The sequence below is a fragment of the Ambystoma mexicanum genome, chromosome 5q (genome assembly GCF_040938575.1).
Source record: "Ambystoma mexicanum isolate Mex_15411 chromosome 5q, UKY_AmexF1_1, whole genome shotgun sequence".
NCBI lineage: Eukaryota > Metazoa > Chordata > Amphibia > Caudata > Ambystomatidae > Ambystoma > Ambystoma mexicanum.
Window position 1 is genome coordinate 782,128,648 of NC_090933.1, and position 25,019 is coordinate 782,153,666.

At 48.1% G+C, this 25,019-nt stretch overlaps 1 protein-coding gene across 1 annotated transcript in view; it reads left to right on the plus strand.

The window, feature by feature from the left end:
• Positions 1-663: 663 nt before the first annotated feature.
• LOC138497664 (myelin P2 protein-like) overlaps positions 664-25,019 on the plus strand; it is a 44,738-nt gene continuing 20,382 nt past the window's right edge. The window contains exon 1 of the mRNA XM_069621271.1: positions 664-816. Coding sequence (XP_069477372.1) covers positions 747-816 — 70 coding nt within the window. The 5' untranslated portion in view covers positions 664-746. The remainder of the gene's footprint in view (positions 817-25,019) is intronic.

A 25,019-nucleotide genomic window follows, 5' to 3' on the forward strand; every position in this document is an offset into this window, starting at 1 on the left:
CAATAATGTATAAATTTGGAATGTGGGGATCACACAGCCTTGAGAACGACCCGTAGGTCGAAACACGTGTCGGCTGTCCAAGCTCTGAATACATTTCTCTTTCTAAAGCAAACATATGAGATTTGAAGAAGTTTTTCAATCAAGATACTTTGTGGACTATTACACAACATATTGTGTTAAAGAGAGCGCGTGGTCCGCACCCACCACAATACATTTTGCATATCAATTGTTCGTGTTTATGCAAACTTGAAGGCTGACCTGGAACAGCCCGGGGATGGTTGTGTCTCCTCGCCCAACCCAGTGCCACCTGACTTTTAATCATGGTGGTTGTGCCGATGCAACATAGTGCTGTTTCTAAAGAAAAGAAAAGAGGCACGTTTACTCCCATATGACGAACTTTGCACGTAGATGTTAAGCTTAAAACACGTGCCTTCCAGCAAATGAGCACAGGCGTTTGTCAGAGAGTGCGTCTGGCTCCTGGCAGGCACGCTCTTGTTTTAACTTGTCCATCATGACAAGATGAAGCGACGCACTCCACACACAGACTCACCTGAGGCCCTGGGCTGGCTCTGTGCCACGGAGAGAAGGTGTGGCCGCGACTCCGTGGTTGCTGATTGGTCCCTGTGGCGCGCCAGCACTTGGCGCAGTTCTTAAATGTAAGACTTCACCTCGTCTCCGGGACATATCGTCGTCTCCTTCCACACTGCAGAAGAAGCCGTCCCATTACCGGCAGCAGCCAGGCCAACATGGAGTGCCTTATGGGAACTTGGAAATTAACAGACAGCGTCGGCTTTGATGAGTACATGAAAGAATTGTGTAAGGCTTGTATCTTGTTTTTCATTATTCTAGATTGCTACGCTGTTACCTTGTTTTGTATGGCTTTTTGTCTGCGGCCCTCGTTGATGTGCTCACCGTTCCACTTCCCACCCTGTACCACACATGGAGTGACTAGCCACTCGCGCGCCGCAGGTGACTCCAGCAGAACAGTCGCCATAGCGGCCTCGTCGCACCAGCTTGTCACACACAGCCCTCCAGCAAACAACCCATCCCCGCTCGCATGGCACGCGTCGTGAGGCCCACAGCAATCAGTGTCCTTACACCGGGGACTCCCTTCTGCATACACATACCACACTTGCCCTACCGCAGCACCCAGAGCCGAGGCCCTTCAGCAACACCACAGAAAAGCAATCTCGCTACTTCTACTCTGCTCCTACTATCCAATCCCGTGTCTTTCAGGCCTCAAGTGCCCAGATAGCACGAAAGTGGTGGCAGTGCGCTATAGAAACCGCAATGACCCAACACATGAACTAATGTCAGCATTGCCTGACTGGCTGAGCGGCCTACTTACCTCGCCCTAATTCTGCTCAATTCCCAAGGTGCCCCTGTGGCACGGTTATGCACAAACCCACACAATAAACATCGTTTGTGGTGCCTTTGGAGAAGGTGGACGACTTGAACTTTAATGAAGGAGACGCCCTAGTTTTTTAATCTCGCACTCGCATTGAAGAACGTTTGTAAATCAGGCCCTCGGCCTGCGCGCGCAGAATGCGCTGGCTGAGCCAGAGGACAGGGTGGCAAGTGGGGGGCATTAGCAGCCTGAAACCAGTGTTTCACATATAACAGTTTAGCAGCGGGCACAGGAAAGGCAAACACATTTGCCTTGCTTTTTTTCACATGAAAATAATATCATTTACAAAAAAATATCTTTTTTTTTTTAAACGCTACATGCCGGACTCCAGCCTCTAAGCCAGGACGGGGGATGCCCGCTGCTGTCTTGTTTAACAGGCGAGGAGGTTGCCCCGTGATATCCTCCTCGTCTTTTTTTGTTACATGCCACTTATTCACACATTCCCCCCCTTCTAAGAGCTGTAATACAAACTGTCCTCATTACCCAACTCAATGGCATGCAGGTCTGTGAACTTACAAAGTGCAGGCTTGCCCCGTTTTGGCGGGGAGAGTGCTTAACCCATGTGTTATCCGCCCTGGACCACGCGCTGGGCCTTTTTTTGTAGTATCTGTCACTCTATAAAAGGCATACATATTTATTTTGAGGTATGCGTAAGTGGACTCCACTCCGACGAGTAGCAGAACGCTTTATACAGCACATGTACTGTAAGCGTATTTAGTGCTGAATGGCAGGTCCCTTCTGTCTGCTCTAGCAGTCATGTTCGTAATTCAATGACACCCGATGCATTGACCTCAGGAAGGATGAAATGTGGAGCCAGCAGGTTGGCCCTGTGTGGGAGGGGAACTCATACCTGGCAAGCTGTCCATGCTGAACGGTGCAAGAATGTCGAGTGAGGCCTAGTTAGGAGTATTTTAAAGAAACTACGACTGCACGGGGCATGCGCAGTCTGGGCCTTGCTAGACAGAACTTTTTACATGCAAACATTTCAGCCACTGATCGGTCTGCAGTGTGGTCTCCTTGCCTCAGCAGTGTGATTAGCCTTGTGTGATTAGGGCGGACATGGGGACTGCGCAGACTATTGGAATCTTTGGAGTGTTGCAGCCATGACAACAACGCCCTGTTTGCCTTGCCTTTTGTGCGCTTTCCCTGCTGCCACGTCTGCTTACGGCCGGCGCGTGAGGGAAAGGCGGGGACTCAGCCCCTGAACTCAGTGTTCTTAAGAATGGAAATGCATTTCCACGCAACCTAATTGACGAGAGGCAGTTCATTGCTATCTCACTCCACAATCTAAAAGGTTTTGCACTGAAGAAGGCTGGGTTTATTTATAAGCGCAAACCCCGGGGCCGAAACTCGAGCAGGCACGTGGAACTTGAACATCAGAACAAATGCACCTTTTTAGTGTGGTTGTGCAATTGTCATCAGAAGGTGTTAAAGTAACTACAGTGCCACGTTCTACAGAGCAATGGCACGTGGCTATTTCACATGCATGGTGCCAGCTGTTATATAAATTACTGGTCTATCGAAAGATTTTTTGCACAAAATAGCAATTGTGCCCATGTGTGAATGTTTACTTTGTGTGTGAGTACACCTCTGTTGCTGTGCGAGTGAGTTTGTGTGTATGGATGTCATTGTGTCTATTCATTATCGATGAATCACATTCTTCTGCACATTGCACTTTGCAGGGTTTGGAATGATTCCTGAAGTCAGATAATTTCTTTCTGAAGTCTGACTGGTGAATGCGCTCAGGACTGGAGCTGGAGGGGCACACAGGAACTCTGTCCCGCACTCCTCCATGCTGCAGCTGCTGCAGTGGCTCAGAGCGGGGTGCCACACGGACACCGGTTTGCCAGTGTGATCCTGCTCAGCACCGTCCTTGTCTTGGCAGTGGGAGCCCTCTTATTCGGTACCATCGGGAGGTTTCCCGCATCCAGGATATTCGGGCTAGCGGCTGGGCACAATGATTTATTACCCTACCTACAGGTAGAGCCGGCCTTAGCGGCAGCATTGCCCTAAACGAGTTTGTGCCCCCATCCCCACGCGCCCCTGGTCAACAGGGGGTGGGGTGCAGGGGCAGGATGCAAAACATTTCTTTTCTACCTCCCCGCTCCGGCACCTCGCAGGGGGTTAATCACTGGAATAGGTGCTAATGCATACCTCTGGGTATTAAGCGCGTCATAAATAACCTATCAAATCATATCATGGTGTCCAGGGTCCTTCCCAACCCCAAAGGTATCCAAAACCACTGACAGAAGAAGCTGGGAGAACTGTGTGTCCTTTCAGTGCCAAAGCCTCCTGTTTACCTCTGGCTGAGGATACAGCCGTTCTGCCCTGGAGGAGTCTTGATGATAGTGCCCCGTAGTGTACTACCAACTGGGTAACCTTTCTATGCTTTTGGGGTTGCCGAGCTATCCAGGCAGACCAGGATAAAATCCAGGCAGGCCAGGATATCTTGAATTCTTTCCGAAAGAGCTATGTTAAACATTTTCTTCGTGTCTCTGTGACTCCCCTAGTATTTGCCAGTTGTTGTAAGGAACGTTGACAACATTGTGTCATTGGATTCTTTCCAAAAGACAGAACTTGAGGTTTAGCCACTTCAAAGCTCCTTGATACATCAGGGCCAGTTACTGAATTTTTAAAAGGCCGGGTGTGAATGTCCTAAATCACCCACATTTAGTACAAGCACAGTGACTGAGGCCAAACCTACCTGGGAGGTTTGGACTGAAGGGGGCTCACCACTAGGATTTATTTTATGGTGAAATTGCTGAATTTTGCAGCCCAATTTCTGGGTGAATTTGGGATTTCCAAGCAGCTGTGTAGGCTAGCACATCAAATATTCCAACAGACCAGATACCATCTTCTGTGGTCCACTGATTTTCTCTCATGCCATTCTCAATGCCCGAGTACTGCCCATGCCATTCCATCTGCCCAGTTATGCTAAATGTGGCTTCCCATTGCATTGTCCCAGTTCTGTCCCATGTGACTCTCACTAACCCATCTCTTTCTCGTGTGACTCTTAGTGGAACAGTTCTGCCCTAGATGGCTCAAACCTCCCCGGCTTTACACCACGTGGCTCTGAATGGGGCCTATTTCTGGCCATTGGGTCTCTCACTGCCCCAGTTCTGCCCCATGTGACTCACATCCCATTTCTGCCTCAGTTCTGCCCTAAGTGTTTCTATCACAGTTCTGCTCTCTGTAGCTCCCCTTCCCCCGGTTCTCCCTCTGGTGACTCTCACTGCCCCTCTCTTGTCCCCTAAGGCACTCACTTGTGGATATCACTATTCTAGTTCTGCCCCAGGTGGCTTGCCACCCCACTTGACCCCATGCCACTTTCACTGCCTTAGTTCTGTACGATGAGACTCTCGCTGTCTAACTTCTGCCCCAGTGTCCCTGTCACTGTCTGTGTGCTGTCCCACTGCAACTCCCTCTGCCCCAGTTCTGTCTCATATGGCTCTCCCTGCTTCTGTTCTACCGCATGTGGCTCTACCTGGCCAGTTGCTGCCCCAATGTTACTCCCCCTATCTAGGTTCTGCCACAATGATGACCCGTGCTTGCCCCAATGCTGCCCTCCCTGCTCAAGATCTGCATCATGTCTCACACACATCCACACATATGTGCATGCAAATGTTTGCACAAAACCACCTTTTCGTACTTCTGCTTGGTTCCTCGATTCCTCACTGGCTCCCCTTTCTCACGTGAATGCAGGGAGGCAAGCGATTGTCAGGAAAGGGTCTACACCAGAGACCCTCATAGTCTTCTACATGCTCAACCCTCTGTTGGGAGGGCTTGTGTTGTGGGCCTGCTGGCCTTTGTGCATGCTCCTACACTTATTGTGTATGTGATGCTTGCTGTCTTTGCTACAATAAATAACCAATGCCAACACACATTGACCTGTTGCATAGTTACTGGCTTATAAATCAACAAGTAATTTTTATTTATTTATTTATTTATGTATTTATTTATTTATTTATTTATTTATTCTTTACATTTGTTTAGTGCACAGCAGCCCTTGGGCATCGAGGCGCTGTTACTTGCGGGGAACTTAGTTACAGGATAGGTACAGCTGGGAAATGCATAGATACATATGTTTGTACATTGATACATTGAAGTACATAATCAATTTATAAATACATTTGAACTTATCCGACTGAACAGGTGATTATGGTGTGTATCAGGTGAAGAGACCCGTTTACATGGATTTCCAGAATCATACATACATGCATGAACACATTTTGCTCTACTGTCTGTCTGGGGCCAAAAAGCAGTTTAGCAAATCCTCTGGGAGAGTACATCTCGCTTGTATAAACCATGGAGCTGGGAGGGAGTGGAGGAACCTGCGGTGGCGGTAGGACTGGTGTGCCAGGCGTATGCATCCAATCAGGATGTGCCATGTTAAATTCAGGAAGTGTCCGACTGGAGGAGTGCTTGCTGGAAAGGCAACAGCAACCCCCAAGCTACTTCCGTATCCTTACGTGAATTCGAAAGCTCGTGCTCCAGGATTATTTCAGTAACAGTGGCTTTGTCACCATTCAGCCCGAACTAAAAGGTTAAGCATAAAGACATTTCAAAACAAAATCAGAATGTATTCCCCCAAAACGACTGGAGACAAACGACAGAGGCAATAATAAGTATAGTGTTCAATGGCTAGACCTGGAGGTGCCCTCGCCAGCATGTGGGTGAGATTGGCACTGGTGAAGGCAGTTACTGTTTCAGCTGGGATGGAGTGATGTTCTCTGGAATAGAACCAATGCTTGGTGAAGTCTTTATGTCTTTGGGTGGGCTCTCTAGGTGCTTACAGGCAAGAAGCTTTGAGGGCAACGGAGCTGGCTGTGGTGGGATCCGACATGACCAGAGATCTTAACTGGGCGCCTCAATATTGAATGGTAGCTTCTCTCTGTTGGTACTTTTGTGGGTGCTAACTGTTCCTCTCAGTCGGGCCAAATGGATCTGTAGAGGTGATTATTTGCCATTAGAGATTTCCAACAAGTCAGAATCTCTCATATGTCAAAGAGGTTTGAGGTCATAACATTTCCTCAGCATTTCACCTGGTTTGGCTCTGCAAAGCAGTCAGGCAATGTCACTGCTGTCACCTATTGTGGAGATCCAAAATGATGGTTTAAGACCGGTCCTCATCCAGTCTACGGTGTTAAAACACTGTTTCAAACACGTGGGGCCTAATGACGAGTTTGGAGGTATTACATCCGGTACAGCCCCCAAGCGCGTTTACGTCACCGCATGCTGGAATTACCGGGTGCCCGAGTAGGCCCGCACGATAATGAGTCATGCAGACACTACGAATATTCCTCATTTTGGAGTCTCATAGGACTCAGTGGAGGTCTGATAATTGCAACATGTGGTAAAACTGCACGCGGTAATTACTCTATGCGGTGCTGCTTTTGTGCAGTGGTGAAATCTGTCACACGATACAAGCTGAAAAAAAGAGTTTATAAAATAAAATGCATACTTTAGTGATGTGGTAAAACACCCGGGAAAGACAATAACCATCTGTTTTGCCAGTACTGCCAAACTTGTAATCAGGCTGCTTGGTCTGCAAATTGGAGCTGTCTAGCACCAACGTGGGTGGTGCAAACTTGGTCCTCGTTTCTGTTTCCTGATTAGTGCCTGAATCTGCCATGTTCAAGCTCCGAGAAGCTCACAAAAAAACTTTCCAGCACTGGCCCACGACCCTTGTTGTCATAACCTCCTCTCCTTCAACTGTAGCGAAACTGGGGGCCCGAGAAGATCCAAGTCGCCCCTTCCTAAATGTTGCTTCTTGGCTTCACCAGCAGACGCACACGACCTAAAGCCAACAAAGAGACAGTACATGCTGATCATGCCAGGTAAAAACTGCTGGTCCCATCCTGGATATGTTCCAGGCCGTACCAGTACTCTTGGCAAGCTCTTGGTGAGAACTGGTTATACATTCCAAAACAATTCAAAATAGGGGTGCAGCCGACAGGTTTTTATAGAGAAATAAAGCTTTGTTACTGGTGGACACCAGTAGCTTTAAAAGTCAGGAAAGGGACATCATTCCTAGTCACAGGTCCCTGTGCTCTGCTTGGTCCCCCCAAGGCAGCTCCACCACCCGTGAACCACCTGCTACACCATTAGGACCTCACCGGTAGGGTTACTGGTGTAACACATTCTCTGGTCCAGTTTTGGTCATGCAAATTGATGATTCAGACCCACAGTGAGAGATGATGCAGATGCGGTCCCGATGATGGTCTCAGTCTGGCATTGGCCAGAAGAAGATTTGCGTTCCTCACTTTTTATGTCTATTTGCATTACAATATTGAATCATCACTGCTTTGAATCAGCCCACGTTATTATCAATATGATAAAACCTCTCCATTGGTGTATACAATCCGTTGTTTATAGCTTTTGAAAGGTCCTTTGAAACCCAGTTGGTTTGCACACAGCACCTAGGAAGGCTTTCTGGGGAAATCACTACCTTTTAAATAGAAACATAGCTTTATTACTGGTGCGAACTAGTAGCTCTAAAAGTCACAAGTGGGAATCTTCTTAAAATTGACCAGACACAAATCTGCCTCGAATAAAGTTGTGTTTTCAATTTCTCTGCTCATCTTCGCTCCCAAGTGAACACAAAAACAACTCAACTACATGCTAGATAAAATACTTTATTCAAGCCACAGGTGTCCAGATTCAAAATACATAAGGTGTTTCTCCTTAGAGGAGGTACTCCGTTGTTAATGTACTTTTTTCAGGTTTGTCACCAATCATCTTCCTGAAAGAATGAAATACATGTTCCTCCACTCAAGTTAGGGTGGGTGTTTTCTGACCTGACAAAGCTTAGCCCAAGCAAACAAATCCCAACACTTGTTCTGTTTCAATCTATTTGTTTTAAGCAATGATCACCCATTCCACGTGCTGGAACGGGTGATTATTGCTATTAGCACTCCAAGTTTCAAATCCGAAAACCTAAGTGCTAAGAGCAAAGTATTTTCTTTCAGTGAATGGGACGCCTTTGGGCCTCCCGTTCATTGATAGAAAATATGGCCGCTACAGAGCTGGAAGGCGGGGCTCTCTTCCATTTCCATGGTGGCGTGCAGCAAGGAGATTGAGCGAAGCAGCGGCCGCTGGGGGTGTTGATGCCACAGTAAGCAGGTAAGTGGGGCTGTGGAGGGGGGACATTTATAGGAAACGGAAGGAGGGGTGGGGTAAAATGGTGGGACAGGGGAAGCAGCTGTCGGGTTGCTTGGATCGCAGGCTTAAATCGTGGGGTTCATGCCATGATCCAATCAACCTGATTGGTTGCTCCCCCACCCCAGGTGCTAATACGTTTAAAAACATTATTGTCCAAATAAAAACTTTATACATATAGCATCAATTTAGAATGCACAATATATGTGTAGTTACTAATAAGAAAGCGTTTCAAATATATTTCATTAAAAAAAAATACTCGCATGGAGGACGGGTCACAGAAGGTGGAACTTCAATTTTCATTAAAGCCGGGCAGGCTCAGAGTCACTCGATGCCATCTGCCATTTTAGCTTGATGTATAGGGTGACAACTCTGCACGACTGCCCCAATCTTATGTACATATGCTATCAGAAGAGAGCTGGGGCACAGAACATACTCAGGATTGCTGGGTTGTCATGTGCTGATCCTATGATCTTCCTTGGGTAGCTGTACTGTTGTGGGACCTGTACTGTTGTGATCCCTGTACTGTTGTGAGGCCTGTACCGTTGTGAGGCCTGTACTGTGCCCACATGCCTGTGCCCTATTGGTGAGTCTAGACACCTTCCAGTCTTACCTCTGGCTGGTGCAGGGTGGGAAGGCATCATGAAACAAGACACAGCCAACAGATTCAAAGTTCAAAAATAAATGTTTTATTAACCCAAAGGTCAGGGTGGTTGAAGGCCTATCTTCCCCTATGCAAAGGTGGGATTTCCCTACCTAAAGAAACTTAGGAAAGTCTGAGTCAAAGAGTTCAACTTAAAAGTTTGTCTGTGTCCAAAACCTATGCTTGCCCTCATAAGAAAGCTAAACAATATGTAGTGATGTCAGCAAACAAAGTTCTGAGCTTCTTCCAGCTCCTGGCTTACTTTTCAGCTCCCCTTCCCCAAGTTCAAGATAGTTCTACAAAAATCTCAGGGTTCCCTTCCCAAGTTCAAGAAAGTTCAACAAAGTCTTGGGGTTCCCTTCCCCAAGTTCAAGACCATGCCACAAAGCCCCGGGTTTCCCTTTCCCAGCTTGACAACTTTCACTCCTTCTCAATCTTGCAATGTTCAACAACTCCTCCAAACCAACTTTATACTCCTTCTGGTTTCTTAACAGTCCAATACGATTGCGTTCTCCTGTTTCACTTCAGCAACCTCTTTGGCTTTCACAGTTGGGGTTTCCCCTGTATAGGTGCAGTTGTCGGACCATACGGTCAGCCTATCACAGGTTGTGCAACCAGGAACCTTAGGCTCCTTAACCCACATCGTGTGATGGTTCACATTCGCTTGACTTTTCCTGGTCAGCCTCTTGGCTTTTCCACAATGTATTCTTTCCTTTGTCAGTCTCTGTGCGTTACCACAACATGTTTTTGCATATAGATCACTTTGTGGTGTTTTTGTTCCTTCACCACCTTGATTTCATACTTTCTAGCAATCTTTCATACTTGCTTTCCATTGCATTTCATTTGGCTCGTGCTTGTCTTTCAATAGGCGGTACTTGAATATCACACAGACTTATCACCAGGTCATAACTTTGCCAAAAGCCTTAATTTAGTTTGAGATTCAATAACCATGATCTTTTAATCTGCTGCTGCATTTTATATTATCCTTATATTTCCTCTGAACCCGCTGCCTTGGGATCATTTAATCTTGTGCATGCTTTTTCATTCATTCAGCATCTATTTTGGCTTCCGCACAGCCCCCAGGAGCACCACTGTTCGAGTGCTCTTCCCTTCTCACTCATGGGTCCCCGGCGTCTCCTCTGGGCGGCTGTGTTTTTGGCTTCTGCTCCACCAACACGCTTTCCTGTGACCACAAGCCCCTCTTGCATTTCACCTTCTATTCGTGTCTCACCGGCAGCTCTGATTTCTCCCTGCAGATGCTGTCGGTAACTCTGCTCCTTTCTCCTGTGTCCGCAGGTCCAGCTGAGGACCTCTGACCAGTGAGGCTCCCATACCTGTGGCCATCTTGCAGCCTGCCCAGCCCTTGGCTCCACAGCTTCTTGGGATTGTCTGCCAGCATCCTGGCCCTCCTGCAGGACCCATCACGGCTGCCTCCTGGTATGCAGGATTCTCCCTCCAGGCTCGCAACGATCAGCCTCTGCTCTCTCCTGCTGCTCTCCATTCTGTTGGACTCTCTACCTTTTATACACCTGCAGACACTTGACAGGTTGCAGGTGTGAGTCCATAATTGTAATTGCCTGGTCATGATTAGTGGAGCACTTGGGACATGCCTGACCTTTACAACACGCTACAGGCTTCTTCCTCATCTCAGTACTAGAGTGGTGAAATGACTTACTAGTGTTCACTACTCCTAGTTGCTACTTCTTCGTCCCAGTACTATAGTGGGTTGAATGAGGGGAAATGAGAGAAGATGGTTTGCAGCAGCCTACAAAGGCCAGGGTATGGGGGGTGTTGGTTCTCATAAGGAAAACGGGAAAACCATGTCTCACCTGTGATCCTCCCTTGCTTCTCCACCCCCAGGGTCAGGATCCAAAAGCGATGCCCTTTACCTGGCCACCTGAGAAGAGGATCCAAGGGGAGTAAGTGTGAGGATACCCTCAGGTTTTTCACAAGGGCTGTATAGATTGGAGGTAGCCCGGGGAGAATTCCCCACTTGTGTGGATTTTGGTGACAATGGTGCATTCACTGAGGAGGGGTCTTTCCAGGCAGGGAGTTGGTAGCCATGACTTTAGTGATTGGTTGGCTGAACCAACACTCCAAGGGCCCATCCATCGATGGGTGGCATATCTTGTACCTGTTGTACAAAGGAACCACTTCAGAGTGTTGTTGGACAGCAAGATGTCAATGGAACCTCAAATCTAAGCAGCCGTGAAGTTGGGCTACTTTAACTTTTAAAGCAGATCTTTCCATTCTTAAAGCAGAAATGAAAGAAACAGGGTGTACTGGTGATATCGCTTATGGATTACACAAATGGGGTGCACGTGCCCCCCCCCCACCTTTTTAATTTCCCATTTTCAGAGATCATAGAATGTGGCAGCAAGACTGATACCATCAGTCCCACGGATTCCATTTATTCAGCAATTGAGTAACTTCATTGGACCCCAGGCGATAAAAGAGTGATTTTTAAGGCCCTGTTCATTATCCAGTGAGCCTTTGAACACACCAGACCTGCGTTGATTAACAAGACGTTTGTGCACTTTGTTCTTAACGGGAATTTACTTTCACAATGAGCATTCCCGTTCAAACTCATTACATTAAGAAGAAAACGTAGATTTCATGGCAGAAGGTTTGTAAGGCATGCTCCTAGCATCTAACAGACAAATTGTAATCCACATGGGACCATTTTAAATGTTGTAAACAACTAATGACCCACTTGTTTCTAAACTAGACTGCGGCCAACAGGGATAAGAAGTAGGTTTGTGTCAGCAGAGGGTGACTGATGAGACGTTACCCGGAAGTTGCCACACATACAACCCGTACAACCTGACACAACATAATATCTTTGGTGTTTCAGGCTGGTGCTGGGTGCCGCCTGGTCTCGTGAAGTGGGCCTTATGCTGGGTGACCCCAAAGGCATTGACTAGAACTGCCCATGCCTTGCACTGGGGGTCATTCTTGTGATTCATCATTGATGGGGGTGGAGGAGAAATGAAAGCCCATCGACGCTGGGCACAGGCTGCCTCGAGGGCTTGGAGTCATTGGCAAGTGTGCATCTGTTGCTGAGTCCGAATGCCTTGAATAGAGGTATGAATGTGCTGGCTTGAGTTGTTGGTGGCCAAACAGGAGTTGTTTTGCATGGATGAGATAATTCTTGGAATGTTCTCTTGGCACCGAGGCAAATAATTCAACCAGAGCACAAGAACAACTGGGGATACATGAAGGCCTCAATCGATTGCCCAAGAGCTCCCTGTGAAGTTTAATTATGAATATTGAGAAAGGCTCCCTCCAGCACACTTCAGTGCACTCCCTTGTGCACCCTCTTCTTAAGAAACACTCTGCCGACCCCTCCAGCCCGGCTAACTATCTCCCAATCTCCATCACTTTGTTATTTATTCTTTATCCCATGTATTGCACTGCCCCCTGTCCCCTTCCCCCTACTCCCCTGCCCCCCTGCACTTCCCCTTTCTCCCTTCCCATGCACTTGCGCGATCTGAATGACACTTGGCCTAGTAGGATCGTTGTCTGTCTTCCCTCTGTTCCCCCTCCCTTGCCTCATCGCGCCTTGAAACACTTGTGTATAGGCGCTTATAAATGCCATATCATATCATATCATATTATATGACCCTATAAACATTTTAAAAGAATTATTCACGGACCCCAAAAACCCAACCTTGAACGGAGGAAGAATAATTAACTTATTGCACAAGGTACCCTCACTATGAGCGAACTCCTTACAGCATTGGACCCTTGTAGAGTTCATAAATAATGACAACTGGAACATTTTGAAAATACACTGTAAAACTATGCCAACAGGAAAAATAATACTTGGTCACACAAACTCCTTTCAAATGATGGGTACACATGCTGACTGAGAAAAGTACATACACGACTTTGCAGAACATGTGGGGACATCAGTTGTAGTAGGGAGCAAAGGTCTGGACTTTGTTGGGTGCGCACATATAGATAAGTTAAAGATAAACTGCTGGTTTACAAGGTCAAACAAAAGGGCGGTCCTCAAAGTAAAGCAGATAGATCCTATAGCAAATCTAAAATTAGATACTTATTGGTCTTTGTTATTTCACACATTGTGACTTACAGCAAAACATTGTTTCTAATGATTGTGTAGATGTCATAAATACTTTATCTTGTAATAGAAGGGACCATTGACACTTTATCATTTAGACGGCCTGAATGTAATGGCACATGATTTCTTCCTCCTCTAGGAAGTGGGGTTATCAGCCCTCACACCCATTTATTGATGGGTACTGTGGTGAACCAGAAGGACTCAAACATTTAGAGGCCATTTTCAAGGAGTTTTATTAAAATAAAAGAACCAAAATGCCCAACTAGCCCTATTGCTATGATGGAGGTTCCTTACCTAGTAAAACAAAAACTAAGGGTGCACTTTAAGTCCAAAATGAAGTTATTCTGTTTGAATCCTATCCAACTAACGGACCATACCACTTTAGAATAAACATCTAACTAAAAGGGAAAGGGTAGGCTTGGTACAATAACCTCAGCAGGGTATCTGCCTGGCCCAATTCATACTTGGTAGGTTTTTGGGTTTCAAAGTTACTTTTTCCACAACATGATTTTTCCCAGTCTTTGTATCAAAGTATTGGTTTCACTCTCTCCTGTTAATAAAGAAAACTGTCTCTTGTGTACATTTCCATTCCTCCAGGATTTCTTGTAAATAAACAAAAAAACACTTCCTCCTTTGAGGCATTGGGTTTTCCCCAAAGTCCTGTTATTCTCATACAAGTTATTTTCTGTCGCCAAAGTTGTTTCACGTGGGGCGGGTGTCCACCTTGTCCTACCAGAGTTCTGTACCTTCTGTTTCTTTCTCAGCCTTAATTCAAAGTGTTAATATCTCTTCCTCAATCCCCCTTTCATAGCTTATTTGTACACTCTGGTTTCTCAGGCTCCCATAAACTTGATAGGTTTCCCAGCTGCTATTCACAATGTTCATTTACTTATCAATCCCCCTTTCACAGGGTATATGCACACTCTGGTTTCCCAGGCTCCCATACACTTCACAGCTTTCCCAGCTGTTATTCACAACGTTCATACCTTGTAACAATATGCTCTCCGTCGGGTTTCTCAGGATCCCGTAACCTCGTCGGCTTTCCCTGTGGCTAATTGTAGCTACGGTTCAATGTATGCAGAGCTCGAGGGACTCAGGCTCCCTTATACGACCCGGTCTCGGGGTCCGTTACCAGTCTACTGGCCCACCACAGGTTGTTTGTGGTCATGCGACCAGATGAGATGTGGGCATTCCTGCCTATGCTCCCTCTCCTCGGTCCGGTGAACGCCACCTCTCAGCTGTTCGTCTTACGGCTTGCTCGCCCTCCTCGCTGCCACTGGCTCCATGGTGCAGCGTGCCTCAGAACCTCTATGACCTCAATGATGCGGAGGTACGCCTCTGTGTAGCAGTTCTCTTCCTTCTGTAGGACGTTCCTCTCTTACACATATCACAGGAATAAACAGAATGCTGTCTTTCTCAGCTGACCATGCCGTTCAGGCTGTTTTGAGCATTGCCTTTAGCCAATACATGTAAAGCAGGATATTTGTAGAATATAGTCATTGCAGGAGATATTCAAGTCTTTTCTACATCCATATATGCAGACACAGTGGTATAGACTGGGAGTTCTGCTCTGTAATCGGAGTCCTTGTCCCCAAGAGGCGAGTCCCTCCCAGTGAGGTCCCACTTGCCAAGACCCCTAGGGAGGGACTTGCGTACCGGGCTCCCCTCTAGGGAGAAGGGTGAAACTGTCCAGATCCATCACAGTACTCTATGATATCAGGGGGAAACATGGCAGACAACAGGGGCAGGGGTCTCTAGATTGCAGCAAAAAAAAAACACACTCACCATGAAAATATTTGGTAAATAGTGCCTAGCAAATTGCTTATCGGTACATCTACGAATTGAGAGCAAAATGGTTTTAAGAGAGGATACAAATGTCTATGACCTCCGCCCACAACTCATTTTGACACTACCAAGCAGTAGCATTTATGATAGCAATACTAGAAGATTAATATGTGAATGGCAGCCCTGGTTTAGCCCTCATAGCAGGGGACTTATATTCAAAATGTCCTGAAGTCATGAGTTGATAGTGAGTCACCTTTTCTGCATAAATACCCAAGTTAATAAAAACATTAATACCATGATAAAACACGGAGTCTTTGTCACAAGTCTTTGCGGACTGGGGCATTTATGTGGCTAATGGCTGCATTGCAGACGATCTAGCTGGGGAATGGACCAGAAGGGGAACAACAGCATTTTAAGCTAAGAGCTTAGTTGACTACTACATTGTTAATGCTCTGGGTTTTGGGCAAAATTTAAAAGAAATGGAGATTAATAACAAAACATGCAGTGATTATGCACCCTCTTAGTTTAGCAATCAAAAGGAAAAGCAGTGCAGTAGCCCTTCAAAAACTAGCGGGGACCATGTACGATAACATGGGATGAGACCAGATGACATGGAGAAGAATATGAAGATAATGGGGGAGATAGTTAGACTACACATGCAGTCACATGCAGTCATGCCAGCGGAATAACCTGAAGCAATTCTGGTCTACTGAGCCTCATGATTTTCCCACCTGGGATAAAACCATCATTCCTAAAATCCCAGGGTATTTAGAAAATGGGAAGCTGTCTGTGGATAAGCCTAACAAAAACACATAGGACCATAATATAAACCTCCCAGAAAATAAGTGAAATCCAGAATAGAGAGCTTAGTGGTGGACTGCTCTTTGACACTTCATGATTTTTCAAAGAAGAAATGCGCAATTGTGCCAGCATATAAAAACTTTGTTATTTTACAAGAAAAATCTAACAACTAAACAGTGGCGAAATGCGCTTAGTATAATGCGCAATAATGATTCTAGGAAGTTCTGGTTATTGATTAACAGTAAAAAAGTAGTTGCGCAGATTAATCTGATACGTGCAAAGGAATGGGCGATTCCTATCTTTAAAACATACTCAGCGAGTTAACAGAAACAGGTAAAAAGCATTTGGGAAACTCTTGTAAGTATGCTTAAAACAGAACCAATCCCAAAAACTACGGATTTATCGCTCTGCTTAACCCAAGCACACGATAGCCTAGACATGGACATAACGTAGCAATCACCCCGCTTACTTGAAGTGCAGCGCGCTGGGCTGTAACGGCCTGCCAGCCCGAGCCTAGGTAGGCCCCACCAGAAGCCCTAACATGAACGTTCCAACCTAATCCTTCATGCCTTCAAGCCACTCCCGACCACCCAATGCAGCCCAGGGCAGTTCCCACGCCACTTGTGGATCACGTATTCTTGCCATACTCACAGATCAGAGGGAAAGTTATGCATTACATCCCAGCAGCATCCCAAGGGAACGCTGGATCTATAGAATACTATGCACGCACCCGCACGCGCGCACACACACTGCATCTGCAGCCCAATCCCTTGATCAATGAGGCCAAATCAAAAGAGGAGCTATATGACTATGTTGATAAAGTGGAAGACGAGAGGGGTTAATGGCAAACAATTTGAATAAAACTACCAGGCTACAAAGAACAACAAACAGCCCACTAAAACCTCTACTATCAACAGCACAGGGCCTGCAAATCTGTTCTGCTTAGGCTTTCATGCGTTGTCGTGTGCCAAGTTAAGGACCACTGCAGCACGTTACCCAGACTCCATGCACAGTGCAACGATCTGCTGTGGAATGCCCTGTAGGACCGGCAAACTACAAGTTCTGCTCGCGGTTGACTTTTCGTCTGGCTGGCGATCCGGCATCCGCGAGCAGAGCATGTCGGATGCACCGGCCTCCCCATTCCCATTGAGCTCTATTGGGCTCAGATGGGAATGGGGAAAATTTTTTACCGGCGCCCGGAAATGGGCAAATACTAGGTCCGGCAGAGCCGTAATGACCCGGTAATTTCCCATTCCCGGGCGTCGGTAAAATTCGCAAGTTTGGTGGCAGCCTGCCGGCATTACCGGCAAGGCTACCGTCGAACTTGTAATGAGGCCCATTGGCCCTGATTCCGAGTATGGTGGTCCGGAAATAACGGTGCCTGTAGCAACGTACCGGCACCCTTTCCAGACCGGTGCTTCAGTGACCGCATTTCCATGGATATGGGGAGTCACCGTTACCGCCGCCACTTGTGATATCCCGGTGGTACCGGGATGTAAGGCGGCAGTAAGCGGGGTTGCCGGTAATCCGCCACCTACCGGCAGGTTTTACCAGCTCCCCGTAATGAGCCCCATTGAAGCCTGGATATTTGCTGCAGCACCCTCAACCTCTAGTACTTCCAGGATGGGGTTTCTGGTTGACTTTTTGAGGTTTTAAAATCATGATTTCAGCCCCCCCGTCCCATGCCCTCCCTCCCGCTGTAATAGTGTTTCTGCAGCACCTCACACGGATTTTGCATGGGAAGTTCTACTCCTTGAGGGAATATTACTGTTTCACCTTCCAGGGGGTCAGAAGCTGCGCTTGCTCATGTATTGTTGATTTCTTGTCTGTTACATGCCTCCTTCAAGCTGCCAAGTTCATTGTTGCAGCAAGAACATGGCAGGGCCTCCTGCTGAGCATTTTAGTCAAATAGGAGTACAAAGGCACACTGCTTAATTTGTAAAAAGAAGAAAGGGCCAGGGTCCAAACATTTTCTAGCATGCCTGTGGCACATTGGGACATGCAGCTCCCCACCCACTGTAGCTACCATGCACGAATGCTCTCAAAAGTGTTAACATATTTGGGGTTAATGCTGCAACTCCCACCAGCTACTTGGTGGTGTTGGATCTGCTGACTATGGCAGCTGTGTGATTTACAAATACAAATCAACAAGGGATAAAATAACATAATTAACAAACACCCCACTAAACCCTACAATATAAACAACACAATGGGCCTCATTATGACATCGCCTGCCGCCAGTGTCATTTTTTTTTCCGGCGCCCGTGAATATGCAATTACGGGGTCATTACGGTCCTGCCAGACCTAGTATTTGCCCATTTGCGGGCGCCGGTAAAAAATGCTCCCCATTCTCATCGGTATCATGAATTTAGTAAGCCAGGGCCCATGAAGAAGGAAAGGAAAACTATGTTGCAGCAAGAATAAGCTGAATCGTGGAGCTGCATGGTGAGGCTGTCTGGCCCAGAGTCAAGATTGAAGCAGCCAAGGTCGGGTACCTATTCTGGAAAGGAGCGAATGTGTAAAGGATGAATTAACCCTCGTTAAGGTGCAAAGAAAGAACACCAAGAGTGCCAAGTTGTATTCATTTAAGACATTTAAAACCTGCAAAATGGACCAAATCATGGTCTCCTGTCACGTGAGCCAAGGATAAAAAACAGAGTTCGGACTTGGAGTCCCAGAACACGATAGTGAGCCCGCGCTCCCATGTATACATTTGCAAGGCCAAATTCAAAGACAATCTTCATGGCAGAAGGCTTGGGTGACGAGAGATGTTGGGCTAATTGGGTGGGGAGGTAGTGTCATGTCCTATCTCCTTGTAGCTGGGTCTGGGCTTATGTGCTGCTAAGTGAACCGAATGTTCAAGACATGGCACATATAACCAAGGACCTTATAGTTTGAAAACCACTAGGAAACCATGTATCTAATGTTTCTGAAGATTACATGTTTTGGAGGTAGGCATATGTTGTCCACCTGACAGTGGGCAGCCAATTACAATCCTAGTTCATATAGATAATTTACTTAGATGTTCCCCTTAAACCAATCCCGATCCCTAGTAGGTTTTTCATTTTTTGCCATGTAGTATGACATCACCTCTGATGTATTTTTGATATATAACCTTTGTTTTGTGAAAAGAGTGCTGCCAATTACAATCCTAGTTCATATAGATAATATACTTAGATGTTCCCTTAAGCCAATCCCGATCCTTAGTAGATTTTTCATTTTTTGCCATGTAGTATGACATCACCTCTGATGTATTTTTGATATATAAGTTTTGTTTTGTGAAAAGAGCGCTAAGAGAAATCGAGCATCCGTCCGTTGATGTTTGTTGTAACTCCCTGTTTTAGATAATTGTTAATAAACAGTACTTTGCCACCTTACTGGGTTGGTACGTTATTTGGACTCAGAGTTAATCTGTGTGATACCATCTATTACATGCATGTTCCTAAAGGGCCCTAAGCTCCAAGGTCAAAGCACAAAGAACACCACACACATTTAGTGGGTGGAAAACGGTAAAGCACTGAGAACCATGTGTGCATTTAGTAGGTGGAAGAGTCCTAAGCAGTGAGAACCCCACATTATTAGGTAGGATAGATCCAGGCACTGATACAACCCCATGTGCATTTAGTAGGCAAATGAGAAGGCCAAAGCACTGAGAACCCTATGTGCATTTCATAGGCTGAGAAGGGCAAAACATGAGAACCACACATTATTTTAGTAGGCGGAGGAGAAGCCCTGGGCCCTGACAATTCTATGTGCATTTAGTAGGCAGCGAAGGCCAAAGCACTGAGAAAACCCATTTGCATGTAATAGGTGGAGGAGAAAGCCAAAGACCATGAGAAACCCATGCTCATTGAGCAGGTCGAGAAGGACAAAGCACTGAGAACATCATGTGCCTTTAAGAAGCTGTCAAAACCCCTTCCTCCTCCTCAACTGAGTCATCAATTGATGAAGAAGATGAAGGGTCTTGCCGGGGTATCCTGACGATCTACTTGTTCTTGGTGGTTCTTCTATCCCTGTGGAGATAGGGTCTGCCACGGAAGGAAGCCACTATGCCAGATCAGCAGGTGTTTGAGCAAGGGGCATGTGTCTGAACACAGGACCCCCTTTCGGAACAGCTGGTAAGGAGGAAAAAGCAACAAGGCTAAAAAAAAACCTGGATGATGGAGATTGCCCCAGCATATGAATGTAGACATCAAAGTCCAGTGTCCAACAGGAGAGGATCCAACAAGCGCCACGGAGGGGCAGTCGCAGAAAAGCAGTGGAAATAAACAAAGGTGAGCTTAAGCATGAGACCAAAGTAGACATATGAGAAGCACTAGCAGTGTCAGCGGGAGGCGGCAAGCAAGCAATGAGTGGAAGAAGGCAAGAGGAGAGGCACAGGAAAGAAGGCTGAGCGCAAGCTCAGGAGAGAGAATCATAAAGCATATAGCCCAAAAGGAAAGGGTTGCAATGCAGCGAGTGCTGGTGTAGAAGTGAATAAGAAGCCGGTGGCCGCGGCCATATTGGAAGTGCATGGACCGCTAAGCCGCGTTCAAAAGGATACGTGGCAGAGCGTTAATGGTGGCGCAGCCTCCACTTGCTCCAGAGCCGCCACGAAGGAGGCGCTGTAACAGAAGCGAGAAGGGCAACACACAGAGAGAACCCAACATGCATTTAGTACGTCTAAGAGAAGGCCAAAGCATTATGAGAATCCCGCACACATTTTTTAGGAGGAAAAGACTAAGGCACTGAGAGAATACCACATGTGTTTAGTAGGCAGAGGAGAAGGCCAAAGCACTGAGAAGCCTAAATGGTACGTATTGAAGATAAGAGGTGATTTAAACATGTCTGAATATGTAGCAGTACCCAAATCTGGTACTGTCGTAGCGGTTGCAGAATTATTATATCTGTTGGGCATTTTTATCTGCTATAGCAGTGTCTGTGTGCGTTAGAGAAGCCTAGATAGTAAGTGCATATCTGCGCTGGACACTCCAGTCGATTCGTGGCTTCAGACCTCTTCCTCTGCAAATAAATAGGGGCATATGCCTCAAAGGAATCTAGCACATTTAAAAGAAATGCAAATGTGCATGCTGTCCCTTTGAACATCTATCGGGTGCCAGGGGACGGAGTTCAGGAGAACGAAGAGGAAGTTGAGCCACCACCAATTAAGGCACAAGAGGAAGGAGCGATTATATCAGCACAGCAGCAAAGAGAGCAATCCACGGATGAGTATCATGAGGCGATTCCTGAAAATGTCCTACCTCTGATTTCTGATTTCCTTTGAAACTGAAGAGAATGAAGAACCTGACAAACATTATGCTCCATCACCTCATTCAAGATTGAGACTCAGACCCTTTTACTTTGATGATGAAGTTGGTGTCCTGGTGGAGCAAGTCCTGGGGCAGTATGATGCCCTCTTCGGAATTTCCCGCGCTGACAAGGAAGGACGGACTCGGATCTGGACGGACATCGTGACTGCCATCAACGCGGAGGGGGTGGCAGTCCGCGACTTCCAACATGTCATATCGCTGGGAGGACTTCAGGTCTAGGACCCTCAACAAGGCCCTGCGCCTCTTGAAGGCAGCGGATGCTAAGGGGCGCCGGGGCCACTTGTCGGAAGATCAGATGAGGGTCCTGGAACGCATATCCCCAGCGCTCCACGTCCAGGTCCTTGAGAGGCAGACCCGTCTGGAGTCGAGCGGTAAGTGTACATGCATCATGATTGTAAGCTGTGTGTGTGGTGATGTGCCAGTAGTGTGCAGGTTGCACATCTGTTTGTATGGGGCCGAGTATGGGTGAGGGTGTACAGGGCCGTGAGGCTAGCACATGCAAGGGCTGTCATGTGTGAGACATGGATGGTGCTTGTGTGTGTAGGCTTGCATGCCAAATGCAGTTGTGTGGGCACACATGTTTGGATGAATGTGTATGTAAGTAGGCATGTTCGTGATGTCACGCATGTATGTTGTTTTCAGCTGCATGTATCAGCACTGTGTACATGTGCATGTGTGTGTATTTGACAAGGGTGCAACAGTGATGCAACATGGATGCATGTGACAGCGGGATGTGGAAGCCTGATTGGCAGATGTGACATGGATGCCCATCTGAACACTGCAACAGTTGGCAGAGGTGTACACATGCATGCAAGTGTGGTGGTGTGTGTGCATGTGTAGTGCACTCCCTGTGTTGCATGTGATGTCTGGCTCACCTTTGCCTGCTCATGCTGTTGTATGTGTATGGATGGTGCTGGCAGTTGCGATATGGCTGTGGTATGGCTCATGTGCGCAAGTTGAAATGACATGTGTGTTGGCGATTGTGATGCCATGTCTGAGGTTTGCCAATGCCAATCATGTACAACTGTCATGTGTGTATGTGTCCATTGTACAGTGCCCTGATGCCTGTGTTTTATTTCTCCCTGTCTGCAGCGTCAACTGATGAAGAGGGCAGAGAAGGTGCTGTGGAGCACAGCGGCGGGGATCGCAGCACCAGCCGGAGACGCAAAGCCCGGCTCCCCTCCCAGGTTGTGATCTCGTCGGGGAGTGAGGAGTCCGGTGCCGCATCCCAGGCCGCAGCTGCCGGGGGGAGGTCCAAGAGGCGGAGGTTGGAGTTGGACTCCTCGGCAGCAGAAGGGGCAGCTGGGACCCCACAGGGCCCAACGGGGGAAGATGGCACAAGAGTCATTCAGGTTGGTGGGGGGTTTGGTGGAGGAGGACCCCGTGCAAGCGACAGAGACGGGGTTTGGAGGTGGGGATTCCACTGGTGCTAGTGGTGCAGTGCAGGACCAGGGACAGGAGGCAGCATAGGCCGCCGCGGAGGTGCCTGTGTGCAATCCTGTCCCTGATCCAGTCACTGCATCATCTTGCACTAGCAGGGATGCCTACGTCCATACCCGTTTTCAGGCAGGGGATGAGCTCACAACAACTGGCCTTCCTCTGCCTGCGGACGTGGCTATCCAGGTACGGGTTGAGCCTGTCCTGACTGGTGTGGCGTTGCGTCAATGGGCCATGCGAGGTGACCTGCAGTCTTTTCATGAGGAGACTGCACGTCATCTCGAATGGCTCGTTGACCGCGTCGGCCTACTGGGACAGGTCACCCAGGCCAGATTCCTCCGTTTGATGGGGCTTGCTCAGACCCCCTCCTCAACTGAACCCCCTATGCGCCAGTCGTCCTCCATGCCATCTTCCCACCCATTAGTCACCTGGGTGTCCTGTGGAGCTGCCTCTGACGGTGCGGCCAGGCTGGTGGAGGAGGCATCCCTGCCACAGTCGGGAGTCGGACGTCCAGCAGGGGTGGCCACATCAACGACTGCACGCCAGCCAGTGGAGGATGTGCAGGCAGCAGGAGGCAGTGCACGGGCAGAGGCACAGCAGCAGCAGCAACGAGGTGGGAGCCATGATGGCTCGGGGCCTTTGACATCGGAGGGGCAGGCATCGGCCGGGGGGCAGGAGGACCCAGGACGGGAAGTGTCTTCCGTGTGGCAGCGGTTGGGCCACGCCATAGATGCGGAGCGGCAGCGGGCGGAAGAGGCACGGCTCACGATGGTCAGGGCGGAGAACTCCATGCGGAGGGCCCTGAGGCGGGCCGAGTGCCTCGAGGCAATCCGCAGGGAGTTGGAGGTGAACATGTCGACGGCCCTGCGGACCCTCGGGCCCATGGAGGAGGACCGCCTCCGGGACATTGAGCAGGAGTTTGATGATGCCCTGGCCCGGAACATCCCGAAGTGAGCCGTCGGACTAGCCCGCTGCCCTTGTTAATAGTTCTGTAGTTAGTGTTAGGTTTCCTTTGGTTTGCATTTTTTTTGGACAATGGGCCACATTTTTGTATATAGTTTTTTTTTATTAGGTAGTGTTATTAGATAGGTTTCATTTCTTCTGTTGGGATCATGGACCCTGGATTGTTTATCTGTATATAGTTGACTGTTGGATTTTCATTTTTTTTTATGATTTACCCATGGAGCAATGGTTTCCGATTTTAGTTTTCCATTGGATTTACTTTTGTGGACTGTGACTTTGGACACCTTTCCTTTGGATTATGATTTGTGGTTTTGCATTATTTCCCGGACATGCTGTTTTTTTTTTTTTTTTTAATTCCCATTTTTGTTTGTTTATTTTTGATTCAATTTATGTTGCTTTTAATACATATTTTTTCTTCAAACTTCAATGTGTAGTATCATCTCATTGGTTTCATGCATATCATGATATGGGTTTTGACATTCACTGACACCCATTGGGTGTATGTGAGGGACATGTGTTCATTTCCAAACTTGCAATTGGGGTTCTATCATGTTATTGCCATTTCTAAGTGGGTGGATGCAATACTCGGGTGGGTGTTTGGCATTTGGAGGCTGACATTAAGGGCCAAGGACCTAGATTGTGATGACATGTTGGCTGGGGGACATGTGTGGGGGCCTGGTGGAGGGTGCCCCACGGTGCTGGGGGGTGGGGGTGCTGGGGGACATGAGTTGGACATGAGTGGGGGCCTGCTGGCAGGTGCACCACAGTGCTGGGGGGTGGGGGTGCAGGGGGACATGAGTGGGACATGAGTGTGGGCCTGGTGGAGGGTGCCCCACAGTGCTGGGGGGTGGGGGTGCTGGGAGACATGAGTTGGACATGAGTGGGGGCCTGGTGGAGGGTGCCCCTGACTGGTGGGGGGTGGGGGTGCAGGGAGACATGAGTTGGACATGAGTGGGGGCCTGCTGGCAGGTGCCACACAGTACTGGGTGGTGGAGGTGCAGGGGGACATGTGTGGGGGCCTGGTGGAGGGTGCCCCTGACTGGTGGGGGTGCAGGGGGACATGAGTCGGGGCCTGGTGGAGGGTGCCCCTGGATGCAGGGGGTGGGGGTGCTGGGAGACATGTGTGGGGGCCTGGCGGAGGGTGCCCTGCACTGCTGGGTGGTGGGGGTGCAGGGGGACATGAGTGGGGGCCTGGTGGAGGGTGCCCCTGAATGGTGGGGGTGGGGGTGCAGGGGGACATGAGTGGGGGCCTGGTGGAGGGTGCCCCTGGATGCAGGGGGTGGGGGTGCTGGGAGACATGAGTGGGGTCCTGGTGGAGGGTGCTCCACAGTGCTGGGGTGGGGTTGCATGGGGACATGAGTGGGGGCCTGGTGGAGGGTGCCCCTGACTGGTGGGGGGTGGGGGTGCAGGGGGACATGAGTGGGGGCCTGG